Below are 19,755 nucleotides of genomic sequence, written 5' to 3' on the forward strand. Positions count from 1 at the left end.
AAGCATTTAACTGCTATATTGAACATGGGTAAAGACTGTCTACCTTCTCCCAATGGATTGGATGCATTGTTACTGCTGAAACGTTTAGTTCAGTTTAGCTTATTGGCTTAGTTGAAATGGGGACAATACACATTCATTAACTTTACTGTAAATGTGCCAGTTTTGGCCAGCTAATTTCCAACTGAAGTTAGTTGTAATATCTAGAAGCATCTACACATTGTTCATACATACAGTGCATTCAGATCTCATTAGTTTCAAGCAATGAGAGGTTTAAAGAGAATTGGCTTGATTCTAAATGTGGGACCATTCTCTTAAGCCTTTCATTGAGTGACCATTATCGTTAAGCATTAAGGGGCAGCCATGGTCTTTAATGTGTCGCTTGGGTGGCAGAGCTGTGGTGAGTCAGACTGACTCATGTTTGCAGTAGTTGGCTCTGTCGTGTATTGCTAAAGCCCGGGAGGTTTAGGGCCCATCTACAGGAATATGTTGCCGAGGGCATGGCCTCTTGATAAAATTATTTTCCACACATGGCAGGGGAATATTTTGGGCCTTTTTCTTGCTGGTGCCTTGGGGTGTAATTAAAATCCATTGTAATCTGCATTGGGCTTCCCTGTGCCTCACCCCTCCCATTCTCTACAGTACTAATTACGCAGCTGCTTTGACCCAAATCTACAGACTCGGCTGCAGAGAGCACCAAGTGCCGAGCATTTAGGAGCCATTCCAGGTCTTACTGGAACCAGGTGAGTTTGATTGGTTTAAGCTTCCTGTTAGTGGCTTCCACCCAGTGCATTAACCTGTTTATAGTAAGCCCTGTTGGGATTCAATAGGAGTGTTTGTCTCTGGTTATTGGTCACCTTTCACCTCTAAACATTGGACCGGCACTGTTCGTAACCTGTTCAGTCCTCAGTCTGATTCTGGGTTCCATTCCAGTGCCATATTAAACCCCATGGAAGCAGGGAAGCCAGTACGTTTTGTGCTTGCCAACCTGTTCACTCTCTGGGAACATGCTTGTCAGGTTAACTGATAATAAGCATCTCAATGATTGGTAAAAGGTAGAGCCATATGAAGCATTTGAGGCTAAGTGATGGCAATCTTTGGGAAATGAGGGATCCAGCAAAGATCCAGGCTCTCCAGTACATTTGTTGTGGGCAGACTGGAGTCTTGGTAACTAATAGAGGTTCTTTATGCTGAATTTGACATAAAACTGAAGGATGTCAGTTTCATGTTTAATCGGTAAAGACCAATGAGAGGCAGTGGTTTTGTGATTGCATGGTGGCCAGAAATGATACATGAGTTTTATAAAATGGTAGATTTATATACATGCATGCGTCACTGTACAAATGACAGCCCGTATGCCTTTACCTCAAACTTCTCATAGGTACCACTGAGGGAAGCCATCGCCAAGGAGCTGTCTACTTGAAGTAAAGCCCTTCCGTGTATTTCTGGAGGTGTGATATTTGTCGTGCCAGACTGTTCAATAAACATACATTTGAAATGCCTTTGTCTTCTGAGATACAATGGTTAGTCTAAAAGGTTAGTTTCACAGCTTGGCACAAATATTTCCACTTCAATGTAATTGGACAGAGATGTAGACCTGGTGTCGGATTCATAACTGATTCTGCTCCCTGGAAAATTGGAGGTCTGCGCTGACGTACTTCAGTGTTTCTAAACTGCCTGCTGGGTATTGAGTAGGGTCGTTAGTCAATTGTCTTGATTACTGCCTAAGATTGTACTCAAGAGCGACAATGACTAATCTCTGTATGTAAATATTTGATGTGCTAGGTTTGCTTTCAGTATGCTGGGTAATTCGATGAGCACACGTTTTGAAGAGAGCATTGTTATAGATGAATATGCATATCTGCACTGAGTAATGCCTCTTGGCTTGAACCACATGTTTGATTTGAAGCATTTCCTAGGATTGGTGAGATGTTCTGGATGTTGGTACAATGACTGGATAACGTTACTTGTCACTGTGGCAACAGTGTTGGGCGGGGGCGAGGGTGTTGTTTGGGAGTCTTACCGTATTACTTGGCTATTGTGATCACAGGATTTACATCTCTCTGAACTTTGGCGACATCAATTATGACTGACTGAGTTGCACGAACTAAAATCTGCAATGGGACTGACTACTGCAGGGATTGAATAGGATCTCGTATGACTATCAAATGGCCCTCTGAAGTGAAAGAGAACAGTGGTTTGTTAAGAATGGTTTAGCAGTGGCAAAACTGTTCTTGGTGATTATTTGAAGAGTACCATACACATCTATGAACAGTTTCTAATCTGCAACCCTGCAGATGAATCGACCTTGCTGTTACCTTCACACGATGAACCCGCCCAGAATGGTCCCTTCGAGGATGTAACATAAACGATGGTCAGTTTGACCAATCGTAAGATGAGTTTGATTGAAAGCCAACATAAATGGTAATATTGCTGTAAAAGCGGGCGTCTAACTTGGACCAATAAGATATTTCGTTGGAACTTCCTGACTCGTCTATTAGTAGTAAAAAGAGGACGACTTAAGATCTGTAGCCAACGGGCATGACTGACGTGTTTACGTCATAGATAAACTGACCAATACCGCAACACATATGAGGTTGCTAGGAAACCAGCTTGTTACCGAGGCGGAAAGGAAGAATGTGCGACTGCTGAAGGGAATCTTAAGTGGAAGTAACAGCTAACTTGTGCATGCAACTTGGCTAAACGCTAAGCGAAACAAAATGGTGAAGTTAAGAGCAAAGTGCATTCTAGTTGGTAAGATCTTTCAAGCTGAGATAACTGTAAGGAAGGCTCGCTTCATCGCTAAATTACTCCATTCTCTGTCCTTGTCAGCTAGCAAGCTAAGCAGTGTTAGCTTCCTCGATTGAAGGAAAACGAATCTACTCACATTTCAAAGATTTAGCCATGTAAATTACGTTTTATCACGAACACACCAAAATAATTACATGAATTGTCCTTGCGAAATAAACCGATAGTACATTATAGTTTGCCACATGCTAATACACTGCAATCTAATGCTAACTTGGTAGTCATAGCTACCGTGCCGACCGTACTATTTAGTCAAAGTTGTCATTTGCTGGCTAGATGACAAGTTGTGCAGTCAAATAAACAAAGATAACTATAAATTACGAACATGTAGAGTGGGCACGACTGATTGAACTGCTTCATAATCATTGATGCTGAGGTTGGCAGCTCTTTAGAAAGAAATGTTGCCTGATGTTCCAACTATTAACGTTATCTAATGTTACCCAATGCACAGGACACATACCAAATAAAACGAAAGACAAAACGTAGTCGTATGACCACGCATAGCTAACGTTAGCTCTTGTGCTAATCGTGGCTATGTTCTTTCTATTTTGCTTATGATTTGAATTATTTTACGCATTTACTGAGATCCAACTAACGTTAATGGCTCAGACTCGCTGTTAATTACGTTTTAGCGGAGACGGGGATTCATGGTAATTGTTTCTGCTTTTCGTAACAGTCTGTGACTCTGGTACTGTATGTGTCTGTGTGTATTTAGGTGACGCTTCAGTGGGTAAGAGTGCCCTCTCTCAGATGTTCCGCAGCGACGGCGCGCACTTCCAGAAGAACTACAGTATGGTGAGCACCCTGCCTGATTTGTTACAATTTGTTTGGATACATCGGCCTTGATGATAACGCGTGCATTAAATACCCACACATAAGGGGATTTCCCAAGATTACGTTTTCCCGTTCTTCACAGTAACTCCATATAAAAAATAATAATTATATATTTTTGCATCTATATAGCACTTTTCTCACACTGAAGGCACTTTACAATGATGAAGTGGAAACTCTTCTCAAACGCCACCACTATGTAACACGCATTTTGGTGATGCACGGGATCAATTTTGCCCCAGAACATTCACCAGCTGAGGTGGAGAGGGGGAGAACAGCCAACTAAATCAGGGGATGATTAGGTGCCAAGTTGAGACAGCCAGGTTGGAGTTTAGCCAGAACGACGGTGAACCCCCTACTACTACTTTTTCGACGAATGTCAACGTTTGAGATCAACGTTTGACTTCCCCTTAACAATGCAACTTCACATCAGATTTCTCTTAGTCAAAGGATGATTTGTGGTAACTTTGACAGCCTGCCAGTCACCCTCCCGTCTCTAGGTAACGGGCAATGGAGAAACCTGCTAACTTGCCTGGAGTTCACTTGATAACCAGTCATAGCGAGGCGGAAGCCATTTCTCCCTCCGCGCGGTTTGCCAGCAGGGCTGCGGCCCATAAGATGACACTGACAGGGTTCCAAGTGTTCGTCAGCGGAGGCCTTGCGTCTCTGCCTGCATCAGCACGATACAGCCAGGGAAGGGGTGGAAACGTCAATAACGCACACAGCGGGCGAGGCGATTGAGCGGTGGATTCACAGGACGCTTCATAAGCACAGCGCACGCTGCGCGGTGAGCGCATCATGGTGTGCAACAGCGACACGCGCTATAGTGAACAGCGATGATAATGTCCGGGCGTATGGATTTTGAAGGATGAGCTTAAATATTAGTTTCAAGTTTATTGCAAAAAAAATAAATAAATCACATTGTATTGCCAGTGTTTAAGATTTCCCTTAAGAATTATTTAAGGTGATTTAAATAAGAAAAGGGTAACATCGGGATTGTAATCCAGCCCAGGTGTACCAGCAGAACAAACTGATTGTGAGTCCATTTTAAATGTGTTCTTCCCAGACCGCTGGAGTGGAGCTGGTGGTGAAATCCGTCAGCATCCCGGACAGTGGCGACAGTGTGGTGAGAGCTCTTGCTTTGTTGATTCAGCGTTTGTTTAGAGTGCATTGTTTACCTGTGAGAGCCTGCGAGGATTAGCACTGTGTCTCACCTCTCTGTCCAGGAGCTGTTCATCTTCGACTCGGCCGGCAAGGACACCTTTCTGGAGGCCTGCGAGAAGCTGGTGAGGGTGTTTCTGTAACACAAACACACACACACACAAATGCGCACACACACACACACGCACAAATCTGCGTGCACACACACACACACTCTCCCCCCACCACCTCAGAATCCCACTACATGTCCTGGTTCCTTGGGTAAAAGCTGCTTGCAGTCGGCGGTATGTCAGTATGTGTAAATTTAATGTTCAGTGTCGTGATTTGATGTTGTGTTCTCAGAAAATTACTGTTATGAAATCAAACGCGTATTACATGTGGATCTTAAATTTCAGTTTGCGTTGATTATATTTCCCAGTCCCATACACCAAAGGATGCCCTGCGGTCCTGTGGTCCGCTTCTTTAGTGAACTCTTTTATTGCATTTTCCTTCTCTGGAGTAAGGTTGAAGAGAGAGTACATGAACTGATATGTGAGGCCCTACAGTAGTTCACACGTCTAGACAAGTCAAAGTTATCTCTCCAGAAAGTGCTGAGAGTCAATAAAAAAAGTTGAATGTTGTGTATTTTATTTGTGATAATGTGAGAACTGACAAACAGAGAGGGGGAAAAAAAATTAAAAAACAATATTTGCAATATAAAGTTACATAAGCTTGGGTATTGAGGCTAGGATGGTATCAGAAGGCTACTATAGTCGTATACTCGCTGAGCACTTTATTAGGTACACCTGCTTATTCATGCGATTATCTAATCAGCCAATCATGTGGCAGCAGTGCAATGCATACAATCTTGTAGATACAGGTCAGGAGCTTCAGTTAATGTTCACATCAACAATCAGAATGGGGGGAAAAAATGTGATCTAAGTGTCTTAAAACATAAGGCAAATAAATGCCAAATAAAGTGCTCACTGTGTGTAGGTTCCATAGGCCAGAGGATGGACATCCCCCTATAGCCAGGTTCCTCCCAACATTTCTTCCCACTGGGGAGTTTTTTCTCTCCACTGTTTGATGGTTTTTCTTCTGTGTCTACACAAATAAAATTGAAATCAATTGAATTCTCAACTTCACAGTACACTGGGGCCATGTTCCTGATGGCAGGCAGGTTGAGCTTTTGTCAGTGCAGGTGTTGAAAGTATTCCATGCGCATTCGAAGCGATGAGCTTTATTGAAGAAACAGCACGGCGCTTTCTAAACAGCCAGCCAGCCGGAACAGGAGCTGACTCTTTTTAACAGCACCAGTGGACAGCTGTGATTTTACAGCGCTTATTTGCATGAGACGTCGTCACACGGGGTTTGTCGCCGTAGAGAATGCAGGGTGATGGCATCAGCGTTTTTCCTGGAGTATGAGGCAGCACTTTGCATTCTTGAGTCAAACGGTAACCCCTTCGGAGAGGTGCCTTAGCCATTTCATGTGGTTTCTTTGTACTTTCTGTTGTAGTCCCTTTGCATATTTTCTTGCATGTAGAGGCTAAATGTGAAACTTTCCTGCATATTTGTGTTTTGATTGCGGCTGAACTCGCTTGCGTATGAATAATGAATGAGAATGATCTCTCCATTTGTCCCTGCCTGTGCTGGAGACTTTCCTGCATTCTTTAATGAGACTGTAAACAAGTGTTTAAACAGCTTGTCATGGTGTGTGTCTGAACTTGATTCTGTTTAGCTGTGCTACGTGTGTGTGTGTGTGTGTATGAGTATGTACGTGTGTGTGTGTGTGTGTATATGGTAAATGGCAGGCATTTATATAGCGCCTTTATCCAAAGCGCTGTACAATTGATGCTTCTCCATTCACCGATTCATACACACACTCGCACACCGACGGCGATTGGCTGCCATGCAAGGTGCCGACCAGCTCGTCAGGAGCATTTGGGGGTTAAGTGTCTTGCTCAGGGACACTTCGACACAGCCTGGGCGGGGGATCAAACCGGCAACCCTCTGACTGCCAGACGACCGCTCTTACTGCCTGAGCCACGTCGCCCCACCATTGTGTGTGTGTGTGTGTGTGTGTGTGTGTGTGTGTGTGTGTGTGTGTGTGTGTGTGTGAGTGAGAGTGAGAGTGAGAGTGAGAGTGAGAGTGAGAGTGAGAGTGAGAGTGAGAGTGAGAGTGTGAGAGTGATGTGTGTTGTGTCCTCTGCAGTTGGGCCAGCCCTCTGTGCTGTGTGTGGTGTTTGACGTGAGCAGTGAGGTGTCGTTCAGGAGCTCTGTGTGTGTGTGTGTGTTTGTGTGTGTGTTTGTGTGTGTGTTTGTGTGTGTGTGTGTGTGTGTGTGTGTGTGTGTGAGAGAGTGATGTGTGTGTGAGAGAGTGATGTGTGTTGTGTCCTCTGCAGTGGGGCCAGCCCTCGGTGCTGTGTGTGGTGTTGAGGTGTGACGTGAGCAGTGAGGTGTCGTTCAGGAGCTGTGTGTGTGTGTGTGTGCTGTGTGTGTGTGTGTGTGTATATGTGTGTGTGTGTATATGTGTGTGTGTGTGTGTGTGTGTGTGTGTGTGTGTGTGTGTGTGTGTGTGAGTGTGTGTGTGTGAGAGAGTGATGTGTGTTGTGTCCTCTGCAGTGGGGCCAGCCCTCGGTGCTGTGTGTGGTGTTTGACGTGAGCAGCGAGGTGTCGTTCAGGAGCTGTATGTGCTGTGTGTGTGTGTGTGTGTGTGTGTGTGTGTGTGTGTGTGTGTGTATACGAGAGAGTGATGTGTGTTGTGTCCTCTGCAGTGGGGCCAGCCCTCGGTGCTGTGTGTGGTGTTTGACGTGAGCAGTGAGGTGTCGTTCAGGAGCTGTGCGCTGTGGCTGGATCGGGTACGGGCGCACTGCCAGAGCCTGCAGCTGCCAGGTGAGACTGCACAGCACCTAGCTCCACCTGTCCTGTCCCGGCCACGTTCCTGTGTGTGTGGGGCTAACTGTGCTCTGTGTGTGTGTGTGTGTGTGTGTGCGCGCGCACGCGTGCAGGGGTTCTGGTCGGCAACAAGTCAGACCTGTCGTCGCGGCGGGAGGTTGAGACGGCGATGGCCCAGGAGTGGGCCCAAAGCCAGGGGCTGGAGTACCACGAGACCTCCGCTGTGAGTGCACATTCTCCCCCCACACACACCCCCACACGGCCCTGCGCTCCAGCAGTACAGCATCACTCACTTCATAATACACATGCTAGAGCGCCAGAGCCATCGGCTATGGAAGAGACATTTCATATTCAGGGAATACGTTCACACATTACTGACGCTCCAAAGCCCTGCATTATATGTGATATTCTGGGTGGCCAATACTTGAACTGCATACTATATATTGTGTGTTCACCCAGTAGCCCGTTAATGAGTTGTTTTGTGTATATGTTTGTGTGTGTCTGTGTATGTGTATGTGTATATGACACAATGTGTATGTGTGCGTGTATATGTGTGTGCGTTTGTGTGTATGTGTATGTGTGTGTGCTTGTGTTTGTTGGTGTGGTGTGTGTGTGTGTGTATGTGTGTATGTGTGTGTGTGTGTGTGTGTGTGTGTGTGTGTGTGTGTGTGTGTGTATGTGTGTATGTGTGCATGCGTGTTCTGCTGCATTGCAGAAGGAGATGGAGAACTGTGAGGCTCCCTTCCTCAGTCTGGCCCAGGCCTTCTACACCCTCTATCAGGATAGGATCCAAACCATCCAGACTCTGGCCTAGAAACGCCTGACCTCCAGACCACAGGGGGCACTGCACTCCCTGCTACAGGAAAAAATTATCATATCAGATTTTCCCCACAGGAGGGATTGAGCAAGAATCTCCCTGAAGAAAACCGTTTGCTTTACCTTCTCCCCTAGTGCTCCCCAATGTCATACCATCTCAACATCACCATTACTGTTCTTCTATGAAAGGGTTGCTGTTACCCCCAGTCTCCAGCAGGGGGTGCTAGTCGCCCCCCCTAGCCCGTGTCATTCCTTTGTTTCCAGGTAATAGACAGCACCTGTACGGAGCCTATTTACGGAGCTCTGGTTGGCTTCCCCGTGTCTCTTCCTCACACCTGGAAACAAAAGAAGGAGTTAGTTTGCCACGGCCTCTTTGCACAATTGTCATTGTGGCTGTTTGTGCTTGTTATGTAATGTATTTACAGGGGACTGAAGGAGGATGTAGGACAAGGTGCTTTCTGTAGGGAGGCTACGGGCAAAGAGCACACGCTATAAAAAGATCATAAAAACAGTAAATACTGTAAAAGACTGGCAAAAAAAGAAGAAGACAGGTTTTCCCTTCCGTGCCAAACCAGACCAGGTGAGAAAGGGTGGTTTCCGTGGCAGGGGGAACGGCTCTTCTGCTGTGGCCTTCACCGATGCGGACTGGAGCAAATGCACACAGATGGTCCTTCCTCCTCCTCCTCCTCCTCCTGGTCTTGCCAGAGGGCACATTGACTGCTCCTTGACGCTCAGTGGAGAGGGAGCCACTCTGCCTTGGACACTGTGTGGGTGGCTGCTGATTGCATGCAGTCGATTATCTTTCCTGAATCATTTTCTTCCCCTCTTCATTTCTCTGTGTACCTGCAGCTAGCATGTCTCTAACATTATCTGCTTGCTTTGTACGAATAAACACTACATTTATTTATACTCCGATTGCCTTGTTCTTATTGTGCGCAAATACATTACTTCATATTTAGAGATGTTTTCTTAGTCGTGTTGGATTCATACATTGTACGAGTTGTACAAGCTATCCCCAATGCTTGTCCAATGGTTTCCCCTCTTTTCTAAGCTTTCAAAATGGCTTTTCTCCAAAAGACAGCTCTCTGGTCTTCATGTTGGTTTATCGTTTCTATGTAGTCTTCACAGGCAAAACCCAAGGCTAAAACCAAGAGTAGACATTCAGAACTATTTATTGTTTAACCAATCAATGTGACAGGACACATCTGGGCAACAAGAAACGCCTGTCAGTCATATGTTCTAATACTTAGGCTCACCCAGAAATTGGGTGTTCTGATACAAAAGGTGATATGTTCTAAGTTGTTTCACAAATCCAGATCAAATCAGGAAATAAAAGCTACATCTTTTGACCTCAAACTCAATTGTCTTCAGTATATAGAAAATAGAAAATAACCTTGCTGTTCCAATTATTTTGGAGGGGACTATATGTACTAGAAAGAAACACTTTCCTTATGGAGGCATTTATATTGTATCGCCTTCCTGCATAAAACTCAGACAGCAGCTCAAGGTAGTTCTGAAATGTTACAGCTGCAAGCGCAGTTTCTGTTCATTTTAAATGTGCTGGTAACAACCGCTAATTAATGTTTTAATGACTCCCTTGCAATCAAATCAGGTCAAAGCCCTGTCCTTATTAGCCTTTCATGGATAACAAGCACAGTTATTCCATATTAAGATCTCATTTCAAAATGCATTTTAAATCTGGGCCCATTTGAAGCATGTTTATGTCATACCAGAATGCAGTTAGAGAAAAGCATTGGTATTCCTGATGTATTTACTACGTTCATTCAGCAAGCAATCTAGAGCATGAGTGCAATATGAATACATAATCATATATACTGTATATTAAATATCAAATATACTGTATTATATAAATTTAAAAAATATATTTTATGTTATATATCAAATAATATAAGAAGGAAGAAGATATTAAAAAACACTATTATGATTAATATCTGAAATAAAATCAGGTCAAAGCCTTATCCTGTGGGGGCATGCTTGGGTTGATTTTTATTTATTCACTTATTAAATACTTCAGTAACAAGCTAGATGTGATGAAATAAGCTGAAAAGTTACAAATTTCTCTATTTAAAATGCGTTTAATTTCAATATTTAGTCAGGAATGGAGTCAGGGTACTGTGGGCCTATATCTCATTGTGAAAGCACCCTGTGAAGCCAAGATTAAAATAGCCAGCAAATGAGTCATATATTTTAAAGTTTCAACAGTTCAAGTGTCTTGTCCTTCGAATAATGATATATGTCTGCACAGCTCAGCATAAACAAAAGACAAAAATTACAAAGTGAACACAGCGCACTGGAAAAAAGCAGTATATCAGGATGAATTTAGGCAGCTTTGTTGAGATGTTGGATAGCCACAATAACCTCTTGGCAAAGCACTTCATCTCTTGTACATAGTGAAAAAGAAACACCATAAAACACTGTGAATATAATAACGCATAAAACAAAGTGAGTGACGGAGGTAAATAACTGCAGCAAATTAAATGGGTCAATATCAATAATTACAATTTTGGCACTTCATAGAAAGTACACTCTGTCTTTCAATCTTAACTGATTTTAAAAAGATGTCAAATCAGTGATTGACTGGTAATGCATTCTAATCTTCAGGAAGATTAAACATTTTCTGCAGGTTTTCGCTGCTCTGCTGAGCTCATATGTTTGTGTTCTCTTGTGTGCTGGAAGTTGGATCCTTTTCACAGACGATTTGTAAAAATGTCTGCCATGACCGCAATAGAGGTAACTACACATGACGTAATTCAGTAATTCGCTATTAGATTAGGTATTTATCTTAGAGAAGCTATTCATCTTCCCTGCTAATATGTTCTTTTTAGTTATCTAATGTCTCATGGAGAAAGCCATCCTAGTTTCTGATATTTCCAAGCTTAACTTGGTATTTTTATTTTTATTTATATTTTTTACTTGGTATTTCAAAATAATTGAACTAATATATCATTGCATTTGCCTTCTAATAATTGTCACTGGTACTGTATGTCGCAGATAGAATTCTGGGAGGGTGATACTGAGGAACCATTTTCATCTGAACCAGCTCCTTTTAAATTAAAGTGATCTAGTGATATTTAATATTTAATGCTCATTCTTTTCAAAATGTCTGTGATTGTAGGACAGTAGTGAAGGAATAAGCTGAGAGAAGAGAGGTAATATTTTTACGACAGCACTTATTGCAATGTACTAGATTTCATGGCATCAGTGACAAATCAATGCTTTTGCACAACATATTGTATTCTTAGCCTTAAGCCTTAAGGTTTAGAGCTCACACAACCTGTTTCTCTCAGGCATCAGATATTCTATGAATAGTGAAAATGTATGAGGACCACACATGGTCAAGGTCCCTCAAAAACACATCTAACCCAGCTTTTATTTGAAATAATCAAACTAAAAACAAATTGGCAGCACGGATGGTGCAGTAGGTAGCACTGCCGCCTCACAGCAAGGAGGTCCTGGGTTCAAATCCCTTTCGTTCTCCTCGTGTTTACATGGGTTTCCTCTGGGTACTCCGGTTTCCTCCCACAGTCCAAAGACATGCAGGTCAGGCTGATTGGAGAGTCTAAATTGCCCGTAGGTATGAGTGTGTGAGTGAATGGTGTGTGTACCCTGCGATGGACTGGCAACCTGTCCAGGGTGTATTCCTGCCTTTTGCCCAATGTATGCTGGGATAGGCTCCAGCCCCCCTGCAACCCTGTTCAGAATAAGCGGATTAGGATAATGAATGAATGAATGAATAAAAACAAATTGCACAAAAATGTGTTTTTCTTGCATATCTGGCCTATATTGTGGTAAAAATTGTATTAAAGATAATTTACAAATTGCCCTAAACATTCAAGGATTTGTGAAAAATGCTGTTCATAAATGTGTGTGTGCGTGCATGAGTGTGTGTGTTTGTGTGTGAGTGTGTGTGTGTGTGTGTTTGTGCGGGTGTTTGTGTGTGCGTGTGTGTGTTTGTGTCTGTGTTTGTGTGTGCGTGTGTTTCTGATGGATGCTTTCCCAGGTAAGCCAGTAAAACAGGGCTGATAACAGAAGCATTGGCCTGACCACTCCTCACCCTAGCCCAGGTCTACGTCTATATCTATCCAAACGGAACATTCTAGACACACCACTGCAAGGGCTGATTACAAAATGAATAGCAGAGATTGAATAGCGCGAGTTGAAGCAAAAACAGACGTGAACATTCATCACTCACGATCCGCTGGACATGTCTACTCAGAGATCATTCCAGCTCAGCCCATTGCCCCTGGCAACCAGCTCCACCCAGACCACACACACCGTCTTCACGCTGATTTATTTTGGAGTGGGAGGCTGATATATGATGCTGTTTATCCTGATCCTCTCAGGAATAGCTCGGCGCGGCTGCAGGACTCATGTTTTCATCTCGGCTTCCTGCGCCGCGCAGCAGATCCACCCAATGACATATGACGCAATACATCAGTAATTTAATCACATATTTGGTCCACAAGCTGTACCTCTTTTAAATTAAGAGTGTTATTAGTCCGCGCGGCGGTTTTGTGAAGCGGACTGATGCTGATGGCTTTCCAGCGAGGCGTGACAAACCCTGCCGGACTGCAGGCCCTGTGTGCTGCCACGCTCCCATTAGTATTCTGCTCCCGCTCCTGGAACAACACAAGCGCAGGGGGCCCAGTGGCCTGCAGCGCCGTGCTCTACCACCAGAGGGAGCAAGAGCGTAATGCATGCCTTTGACTGACGTAGAGGGAGATGGTCTCACTTTCCTCCATCACAGCAATTAAAAGCTCCGCTCTCAAAAGACCGCCTGTCCTGTTTTCTAAACCGTGCTACGCAAAAGGAAGGTGTTGCGTTCCTTGCGATTCAGTCGTTACTGTGTGACTTGCTTTCAGTCTCTGTGCAACGCCGCTTCGGACACAAATATGGTAGATGGTGCCAATGAGTGAGGCTCATTCAAATAAAACAGGTAAAACCGGTGTTACATTACTCCCCCTTCATTTGATAAAACAGATAAAAACTGATTATTAACATTATTGCCCCTTTTATTTCATATGCCAGTTGTACAACACCCCTGTAACACCAGAGAAGGTGTTTTACATGTTCCAGAAAATGTGTCAATGCCAATAATGATCAGTGGCAAGGCTTATTAAATTCATGATCTGTCTTCATATCTGACCTAGAAGGAAGGAGATGAAGGCTTCCTGGGTTGAGAAAGATATGTGTCAGACTGCTGGCTGCATTAGGGAAGGCATTCAAATGCTGGATGGTGATTCAAATGCTGAATAAAGTCTCACAAAATAGATGTGCATTCCATAGTCCTACGTTTTAGAATTTCCCTCTCATGTTGAAGATGGCATCATTTGTTTTGTTTATACAACAATAAGTACAGTCGTCTGTATTACATCATTTACAATCAAATCAGCACCAACGGTCTTCCCAATGATCCTCTTGGAAACACTGTGGCCCTCCAGGACTGGAGTTAAACCTGCAGACACTGTGGCCCTCCAAGACTGGAGTTAAACCATCAGACATTGAGGCCCTCCAGGACTGGAGTTAAACCTGCAGACACTGTGGCCCTCCAGGACTGGAGTTAAACCTGCAGACACTGTGGCCCTCCAAGACTGGAGTTAAACCATCAGACATTGAGGCCCTCCAGGACTGGAGTTAAACCTGCAGACACTGTGGCCCTCCAGGACTGGAGTTAAACCAGCAGGCACTGTGGCCCTCCAGGACTGGAGTTAAACCAGCAGACACTGTGGCCCTCCAGGACTGGATTCTGACACTGGACAACTAAAACAATAATCTTTACTGCGGTGTTGAACATTGTGGTCTGGATTCAAACCCAGACAGAGCCATAGCTTGCTGTTGCTTGGATTCCAGCGAGGTGACCCCTATAGAGAGAGGATCTCAATCAGCAGTGTACTCCCTGTCTCACCGCTCAATAATCAGCCAATTCAGCCAACCTGCACTAGCTGGTATAGCCCTCCTGGTGAACCACAGCCAGTGGACTGCAGAGAGAAAAGAAAGCAAAGCTGGTAGCAGGTCTATCGGAGGACCCACGCACTAGCATGCACTCTCCTCAGCTGAGGGAGGATGCTTGCACAATACTATCCTGCAGTTGAGACAAGAAGAAAGAATAAACAGAGGATAAAAGTCATTTTAATCTACAAAGCCGGCCGCTGGCGTAAACAGTCTCTGCAGTCATTTAGGGCCACCACCATCCCAGGGATACACAATTTAACTTTCTTTTTTTCTCTTTTAGTTTTCTTTTTTGGAGCACTCTGGGGCCACAGCAGCATTCTAGTTTAGGGCCACCTAAACCCTAGGGCTGGCTCTATTAAACCATCTTGTCTTCATAGAGAATTATTAATATTATTATTTGAAATTTTACCAAACAGCACATCTTTATAATGTTTGTTATGTGGTTGATATAGCCTGGAAAAGCAGAGGTGCAGTTTGCACATATCAACAATAAACAAATATGTAATCCGATACAGAGAAATCATGATTTTATAGGGAACACATCCTGCTACAGATTTTTGCTATTTTTTCCTTAACTTTAACCATATTTTGGACCTGCTGTCACACTGTCCTTACGAGTCATTGATGAACACTTTCATAATCTAATGCTTGATCTGCATGAGTAATATCAGTTTTATGGTGCTATCATCAGCATACAGAGAACCTGCAATGCATGCAAAGGCATTACAATTTCACTGAGGTTCAGGTTAAAATCTGTTCAAGCACTGTGCCTCAACATAATCCATCAATAAGTGACATGGAAATGAAAGATTAACAGATTACTTCTCATGTTTTGCAGCAATGGCAACATATACAGAACAGGTAAAGGTACATATAATACTGCTAGAGTATAGGAATGTATCCCACAGATCATTTTTTAACATAAAATGAATTTCTCTCTTATGAAAATCCTAATGCTACCATTAGCACTTACGTACTTCCACAGAAAATCATGTCTCTGGAGAGAAGTTAAGACCTGAGCTGCAATCGTTGTTTTGTCGAGCTCTTAAGGGCTGGCTGTTTATTTTGGGTCTGTTCTCTGCTCTTTGGAGGTACTTCCTGTTCCATAGCCCCAAACTCACGCTGACCCAAAAGCGCAGGTGAGTGCCGTCTGCTGCTGTTTCCAGGGAAGGCAAGCACCTCATTAGCAAAGCTCACTCATTAACGCTCAACTCTTTCTTCCTTTTCCCCTTACCAACACTTTTTATTGAGTTGCGTGCTCTACACAACACAGAACAAACTCCAATCGCCTTTGGGTAAAAAAGGGAGGAAGGGTACCCAAAATAAAGACTTAAAAATGAAATCAGAAATAAGATTGGAGTGTGCCGCACCCACCTTGGATCTAGGCAGCAGTGTAATGGTTCCTAGCAACAGCACTTGCGAGCCCCTGGCTCCTTAAAGAGACTCTTCCCATCCACACTGCTCTTTTGTGAAAACTAGCGGGCTACTTAAAGAGAAACAGAGCTCTTTGTGAAGTGAAACAGAGTTTGTTGAGTGTAGAGGTTGGTTCATTTCCCACACCAACTGAGAGTCCTTGCATCTACTGTGAGCATCAACAGCATTCTTCTGCATTGACTAATGACACAAATGAATACACCTGCCTAACGAAACACATCTAAGGAAATACTTGCAATACCTTAAATTGGGGAGACCATGTACAGAAGGAGCAGTCATTTCTAAACGGTTGTTCTGATATGGATGAGAATACCCTCAAATTACAGCTGAGAGTGTGCATGTCATTGTACCCTTTCAAGTTCAAAGTGCTTGAGTACAGAACCAAAATAACAAAAAATGTGTCACTGTCCAATGAATTATGGCGCTCACTGTATATAACTCAAAAGTGAAACTAGGGACATTGGTGTGTAACTCTCCTGTACTAGCTTAAGTATCCAATCAATTCGGGGTCCTGCAGTCAGAATGCAGAGAATGCCACGCAGTGAGTCTTTGCACCAGTTTCAGAAGATTAATGCTCGTACCTCACCCATACGGAACACACTGTGTCATACAGCGAGCCTGCACCTTGGCCCATATTGTGAGCCAGACGTGATCTGAGCAGCTCATACAGCAGCAGTCTTCCCCGGCCTGTTATTAAACGCACACCACGTAGGAACCCCACAGAGCCACAGACACACAGTCAGACGCTACTCCCGGTTCCAGCCCACTCGCTCATTTAGTCTCCCTTACCCTGACAGAGCGGGGCGTGAGACAGGGAAGGAACAAAGAGAGAGAGAGAGGGAGGGAGGGAGGGAGGGAGGCGAGGGATAGAGAACAGAGAGCAGGTAGTGAGAGTGACAGAGGAAGACGTGGAGCTCGGGGATGGGTGGGGGCTCATGGGGGCTGGGTGAATCACTGACGGATACACCCCGGGAAAGTGTAGCTACAGGAGGGGGAAATTAGGGCCGAGACACCTCTCAGCCCAGACGGAGGGAAAATAAGTGATAATGGCGCATGCAGTTAATGGATGCCGCGCAGGGGTAAACACGTAGCCACAAAGACAAACTCATTTTATCAGACGCTTTCATATTCACAATGTGTGAATATGTGTTCCCTTAACGCAGTTACAGCGTTTCAGCCCAGGCACACCTCCAATATTTATGATCGCATAAGGTTTAAGCTGTTCAGCATATTACGGACAAAATCATTTCTGTGGATTCCCTCTGTTTTAATGTTGTACTAATAATCCAAACAGAATACAGAAAAGCATAATGATATCATTCATGGGGGTGTACCCACAGACAGGTTTCAGTAGAATGGAGTTTTACATATGAAGGACAAGTTCCAGTTCCTAGGGGCAAAAAAATGCCTGCTTAGTGTAAATGTGTGCAGTGTATGTACTACAAATTGAATCATAACTTCATCAGTGATGTGAATGAACTGAACCTGAAAAATGAGAATCTAAGCTGGTCTAAGGTATGTTTGTCGACACTTAACCAGTAATGGCTGGTCTGGGGCTGGTCAAAGCTGGTCTCTAGCGGGACAAAGCTTCTCAAAGATGGTTAAGCTGGTAGAGACACTGGTGGACTAGCTAACTCTATCGGCTGGTCAGCTGGTGAACAGCAGGTCGAGCAGCTAAAAGTGTCATAAAACACACTGTCTCGCATTCCATGTCTCTGTACCACGTTCCTGTCATTTCCTGATTTCCCTGTTTTATGTATTTTGTAGTTCTGTTTCATGTTTTCCTTGTCACGCCCCGTCTTTCTGTCTCTGTCCCTGTTTCAAAATTTCTATGTGTTCGCTGTTTCTCCTGGTTTACGTGTCTTGATATGTGTTTCCTCATGTGTAATTGTTTCACCTGCTTCTCATTGTCTTGTGATTAGTGTGGCATATAAGCCTGACTGTTTATTTGTACTGTGCTAGTTCGTCTTGTACCATGCCTAGCCTCTGTGGACCAGTTCCTGACTCCCTACCAGTTCCTGATCTGTTCCTGTCACCTAGCTGCTTCTCCGTCCGGTCCTGCTCCAGACCTCCACCTGACCTGCTACTTCTCCCTGTCTGAACTGCGTGACTAGTGTATTCCATTGCCATGCCAGTATGGCCCTATGGCCGTTTACTGATCTGTTTCCGTGTGCCACGATTAAAGTCTGTCATTTACTAAATCCCGGAGTCTGCGATTGGTTCCAATCAGTTCGCCTCCCCTAACATTGTGAAAATCACAGCATAAACCAACATGACCAAGCTTGGACTGCTCTAAGCTCAAATCTTCCGCAGGGTGTGTCCCTATAGACACTTTCAGAGCAATTCTCTGCAGAACAGCTGAAGTACTGTTGTTTGTCAAACCAACCGCACATAGCAGCAGTACATACCCAGAGCTTCTTTGCAATGAACCCACATGCGCACACGAGTCATTGCTCATTGTGAATACTGAGCAGGTATGGTGCTGACATGACAAATATTGCTCAATTGCCTGACGTCCCTTCTGGCTAAATCTTTGTACCGCACTCCTGAACGTCATTGATCTTCTCCCTCTGTGTCACACGGGGCTCCGCTGCTTCAGATGCACACAGCTTTAAGCCTGCGCAGCCTTCAGCAAGTGCACAGCTTTTCGTGCCTCTTGTGGGAACCACTCTCACAGGGGAACGTGCCCTGGGGGACGGATTACAAAGACGTACGGTGCAACCAACTGCAAAAAGCCAGGCAAGGCTAAGGCTGTGTTTCAAGCCGCATACTATTATACGACTCATACAAAATTTTGAAATGTAGTTAGAGTGATATGTTAAGTTTTAATCTCATAAGCTTCAGCTAGGGTGTTATTCAAGTAATTTGGGACCCTTCTTTGTAAAAGCAGTTAATAGTAAGTGAAGTGAAGTGAAGTGTCCCAAATTACCTGACTTCACCCTATGTGAAACCAGGTTAGACGTATGCAGTGAAAACAGCCTTGAATTCAGACTCTTGGGGTAGCAGCTGTAAAACGGCACTTACTGTACCTTCAGGCCGGGTGGACGGCCCCCAGGCCAGGACCACATTTTCTCTGTGCGTATCATTCAATAATCTTTACCGTAAATTCACAGGCCATTGCCCCCCACCCCGATACATTTGGCCAGTTTTGAAAGTTTGGTTGTCCAGTTCAGACCAGCTCCATACTCATAACATGGTTTGACCAGCTCAAGCTACGTTTTGAAACAGCTGCCAATTTCAAGCTGGATTTTGCAACCACGGTTGGCTGCACCCATGCTAATCCACATTACTCCGTAGCGCCAGTTCAACTTCGAGTGCATTGTACTGTGTGGAAATCCATTTTACGAAACGCTGCATGGTGAAATCACAACCCGAGGTGGGAAACTCTTCCCATCCACACTGCTCTTTTGTGAAAACTAGCGGGCTACTTGAAGAGAAACAGAACTCTTTGTTGAGTGCAGAGGTTGGTTCATTTCCTAAACCTACTGAGACTCCTTGCATCTACACTCAGTGATCACTTTATTTGGTTGACCTGTACACCAGCTTGTTAATGCAAATATTTAATCAGCCAATCATGTGGCAGCAACTAAATGCATAAAAGCATGCAGATATGGTAAAGAGGTTTAGTTGTTGTACAGACCAAATGTTAGAACGGGGAAGAAATGTGATCTAAGTGACTTTGACTGTGGAATGATTGTTGGTACCAGACAGAGTGGTTGGAGTATCTCAGAAACTGCTCATCTCCTGTGATTTTCACGCACAACAGTCTCTAGAGTTTGCAGAGACAAATAACATCCAGTGAGCAGCAGTACTGTGGGCAGAAATGCGTTGTTAATGAGAGAGGTCAGAGGAGAATGGCCA

The 19,755-nt window shown here is 44.2% G+C and overlaps 1 protein-coding gene across 3 annotated transcripts; it reads left to right on the forward strand.

The window, feature by feature from the left end:
* The first annotated feature begins 640 nt into the window (after positions 1-640).
* Positions 641-9,374, forward strand: ift27 (intraflagellar transport 27 homolog (Chlamydomonas)). Of its 3 annotated transcripts, none has more exons than XM_061231940.1 (8): positions 641-740; positions 1,379-1,448; positions 3,521-3,600; positions 4,703-4,762; positions 4,863-4,922; positions 7,551-7,668; positions 7,785-7,894; positions 8,387-9,374. In XM_061231940.1, the coding sequence occupies exons 3-8, from the start codon at positions 3,556-3,558 to the stop codon at positions 8,483-8,485; spliced, it is 492 nt and encodes a 163-aa protein (XP_061087924.1). In that variant the 5' UTR covers positions 641-740; positions 1,379-1,448; positions 3,521-3,555; the 3' UTR covers positions 8,486-9,374. The 3 variants fall into 3 exon arrangements, with proteins under 3 accessions (XP_061087924.1, XP_061087923.1, XP_061087922.1); XM_061231939.1 differs by lacking the exons at positions 641-740; positions 1,379-1,448 and adding exons at positions 2,612-2,751; positions 7,399-7,446 and having other exon boundaries at positions 7,599-7,668; XM_061231938.1 differs by lacking the exons at positions 641-740; positions 1,379-1,448 and adding an exon at positions 2,612-2,751.
* The last annotated feature ends 10,381 nt before the right edge of the window (positions 9,375-19,755 follow it).

This window comes from Conger conger, chromosome 2 (genome assembly GCF_963514075.1).
Source record: "Conger conger chromosome 2, fConCon1.1, whole genome shotgun sequence".
NCBI lineage: Eukaryota > Metazoa > Chordata > Actinopteri > Anguilliformes > Congridae > Conger > Conger conger.